The sequence below is a fragment of the Dreissena polymorpha genome, chromosome 1 (genome assembly GCF_020536995.1).
Source record: "Dreissena polymorpha isolate Duluth1 chromosome 1, UMN_Dpol_1.0, whole genome shotgun sequence".
NCBI classification, from domain to species: Eukaryota; Metazoa; Mollusca; class Bivalvia; order Myida; family Dreissenidae; genus Dreissena; species Dreissena polymorpha.
The window spans coordinates 159,634,276-159,637,335 of NC_068355.1; the positions used below are offsets into that span (position 1 = coordinate 159,634,276).

At 40.7% G+C, this 3,060-nt stretch overlaps 1 protein-coding gene across 1 annotated transcript; it reads left to right on the forward strand.

The window, feature by feature from the left end:
- Positions 1 to 262: 262 nt before the first annotated feature.
- LOC127858195 (uncharacterized) lies at positions 263 to 2,017 on the forward strand. The gene is made up of 3 exons (XM_052395170.1): positions 263 to 610; positions 765 to 1,000; positions 1,168 to 2,017. Exons 1-3 carry the CDS (start codon positions 299 to 301, stop codon positions 1,553 to 1,555), a joined length of 936 nt encoding a protein of 311 aa, XP_052251130.1. The 5' UTR covers positions 263 to 298; the 3' UTR covers positions 1,556 to 2,017.
- Positions 2,018 to 3,060: the final 1,043 nt, after the last annotated feature.

The following is a 3,060-nucleotide window of genomic DNA, read 5'->3' on the forward strand; positions in this document are numbered from 1 at the left end:
TGTCTGCCTAATTAGCTGCTAATTAAAGCAACTGTTACCGATTTTGTTTGATTGGCATGTCGACATGATCTGCTCAAAATGCAAACTGTTGCCGTAATATGTATAAAATGCAACGTAAAACATACCTATATAATAACTATGAGGAATTAATTTGCCGCCACAAGTGTAAATACACAAACTTTCGTGCGGTTAATGTCATTTTTTGCAAAGTCGGAGTAAAACATACTTATAAAATACATTTCTACTTTATTTCCAGGTCCGAGTAGCAGCGGGTACTACCGAGACCATAAAGAGACATATGCGTGCTAAGAAGGCAGGGCAGACACCGAAGAACCCTGAGAAACTCGAGGACATACCAATTCCATTCCCGGAGGCCTACAGGACCAAACTGATCTACGATAACGAGTCCACGCGTAGTAGGATGCTGGTGTTTGCCTCTGAGGCTGGGTTGGGACTTCTTGAGTCGGCGACAACGTGGTTCATGGACGGAACGTTCTCTACGTGTCTGACTAGGGACATCCGTCCAACTCCGTCCAAGGTCGTGTGCGACTTCGAGGTGGCCATCCATAATGCTGTTCGTCAGGTTATGGCGAACGATATCCAGATACAGGTAAGCTTCATTAAGATGCATTAAAAATAATTAAGTAAACACGTAAATGTATATACCAGGAAAAAAAACTAACGACATAAAAGCAATGTAATTTTTACAATGATCAAACAGATCTTACGTAACGATTGCCCATATTTGTAAATGTGTTTTTCAGGGCTGCTTCTACCACCTGACGCAGAGTACCTGGCGTCGTATACAGGGGGACGGCCTGCAGGTCCTATACAGAGAGGATGAAGAAATAAGACAGTTCTGCGGACGACTCGACGGTCTGGCGTTGCTACCGACGGATAAGGTGCTAGAAGGCATGGCCATCTTAAAGGACACGGCCCCTGCAGCGCTGACTGGGATCGTCGACTACTTCGACACTACCTACGTGAGCGGCGGATTTCGGTAAGATAATGTTTTTTAATAGCTATAGCGGTCGATTTAAAGCCTTACACAAATTGAAAAACACAAGTCAGTTACTATATATTCTAGCTCCTTATTTTGTTCGATGCATTGGCAATATCTGACTAAGAACTTAATCTTAACTTATATGTTGTTTGTGTTCTATGCAGGTCCGTGAGGACAGCTGACGGCATGATGCGCTTCAGGAGAACGCCGCCCCGTTTCCAGCTAGATATCTGGAACGTACACGCTGCAACAGTCAGTGACGAAGCTAGGACCAACAACCTGTGCGAGGCTTGGAACAATGCGTTCCAAGTTTTGGTTGGGCACCAGCATCCGTCTCTGTGGACTGTAGTTGACTGCTTCATGAAAGACGCCGCTATGGTGGAGACTGAGGTGTATCGCGTGCGCAACGGTGAGCCTTCAATTAAGCCGAAGAAGAAGTCAACAGAGCGATACCAGCGGCGTCTGAAGACTTTGTGCGAGCAGGTGGCGAGTGGTGAGAAGAGTGTGAGTCAGTTTTTGAACGTTGTCGGCGGACTTGTGCGATTGAAGTAGTGTTTGAGTGTATTGTTTATGTAAGAATGCATATATGTTTGAATGTATGTATGATTGTAACTGTGAATGTATATATGTATGTGTGTATGAATGTATGTATGTATGTATGAATGTATGTTTTGAACGTTTATGTAAGCATGTATATATTTTTTAATGTATGTCTGAATGTATGTATGCATGATTGTAACTGTGAATGTATGTATGCATGTAATGTGTGTATGAATGTATGTATGTATGAATGTATGTTTTGAACGTTTATGTAAGCATGTATATATTTTTTAATGTATGTCTGAATGTATGTATGCATGATTGTAACTGTGAATGTATGTATGCATGTAATGTGTGTATTTATGTATGTATGTATGAATGTATGTTTTGAACGTTTATGTAAGCATGTATATATTTTTTAATGTATGTCTGAATGTATGTATGTATGATTGTAACTGTGAATGTATGTATGCATGTAATGTGTGTATTTATGTATGTTATTTTGTATGTCACATGAACATGAATTAACTAAACAACATAAATAAATTGCTTATAAATTCAACTTCACTTCACTTTTTTCTTCAAGTCGGCTAAATTATTGCCTTTGCCTTGCCTATTAATTTACTTTTTTATGTGTCAATTTACGTTTTTTTCCATGGGTCAGTACTATCTTTATACTGTGAATTAATTCCGATGTAACTTTTCCTCCATAAGTACCGAGTTGCACGTCTATATTTAGTTGCAACACATTGCCAGTATTAACACGCACGCGTTTCCTGTGTGGATCTCGACTATGTTTCGCGCTCTTATTAAAACACGACTTTTACAAGGCATTCATGTATAGTGAGTGGTGCAGATGCGTACCAAGGGCCTTAAACAGTATTATCATATGCCTCTAGACAATTTGTGTTATTCAGTTCGATAAATGGTAATATACTTGCAATGAGATTAAATTGTTACCGGATAAAATGTGTACGGCGATAACGTAAAATTACCCGTAAGTATTGTTTTCACTACGTAACTAATAACTAATATGACACCGGGGGGCAGTTCTCCGCCCCTACAGATTTGATGGGGGGGCAGATATCCGCCTACTAAATTCTGACAGGGGGGCAGTTCTCCGCCCCTACCGATTTGATGGGGGGGCACCTATCCGCCACCTTTAAAATAAGGGGGCAGTTCTCCGGGGGGCAGTTCTCCGGGGGGGCACTTCTCCGGATACCGTCAATTGTATGTACGCGACATAGGGTACCTGATTTGAACGTTTATGTGTCTGGAAAAACTTACCTTCTTACACATTCAATAAATTCTATTGTTTAATGTAATTGTTTTATTTGTTGCAGCATTTATATCCCGGTGTTTAATTGCACCTATGTTATCACAAACCGATTATCTCGTTATGAACGGATACTGTCCAGACAATTACAAAGAAAACATGGTGTCATAAACCCAGGGACCTATACTTGGGCCCCTGCATAAACCACATGTTGCAGACGAGTGTCTGGTCAGTAAACATA

Bases quoted from the DNA above. Each gene is read 5' to 3' on its own strand.
- LOC127858195 (XM_052395170.1), top strand. From the start codon at position 299: ATGCGTGCTAAGAAGGCAGGGCAGACACCGAAGAACCCTGAGAAACTC. The intron at 611-764 runs GTAAGCTTCATT...TGTGTTTTTCAG, and splicing joins CGAACGATATCCAGATACAG to GGCTGCTTCTACCACCTGAC. The intron at 1,001-1,167 runs GTAAGATAATGT...TGTTCTATGCAG, and splicing joins TACGTGAGCGGCGGATTTCG to GTCCGTGAGGACAGCTGACG.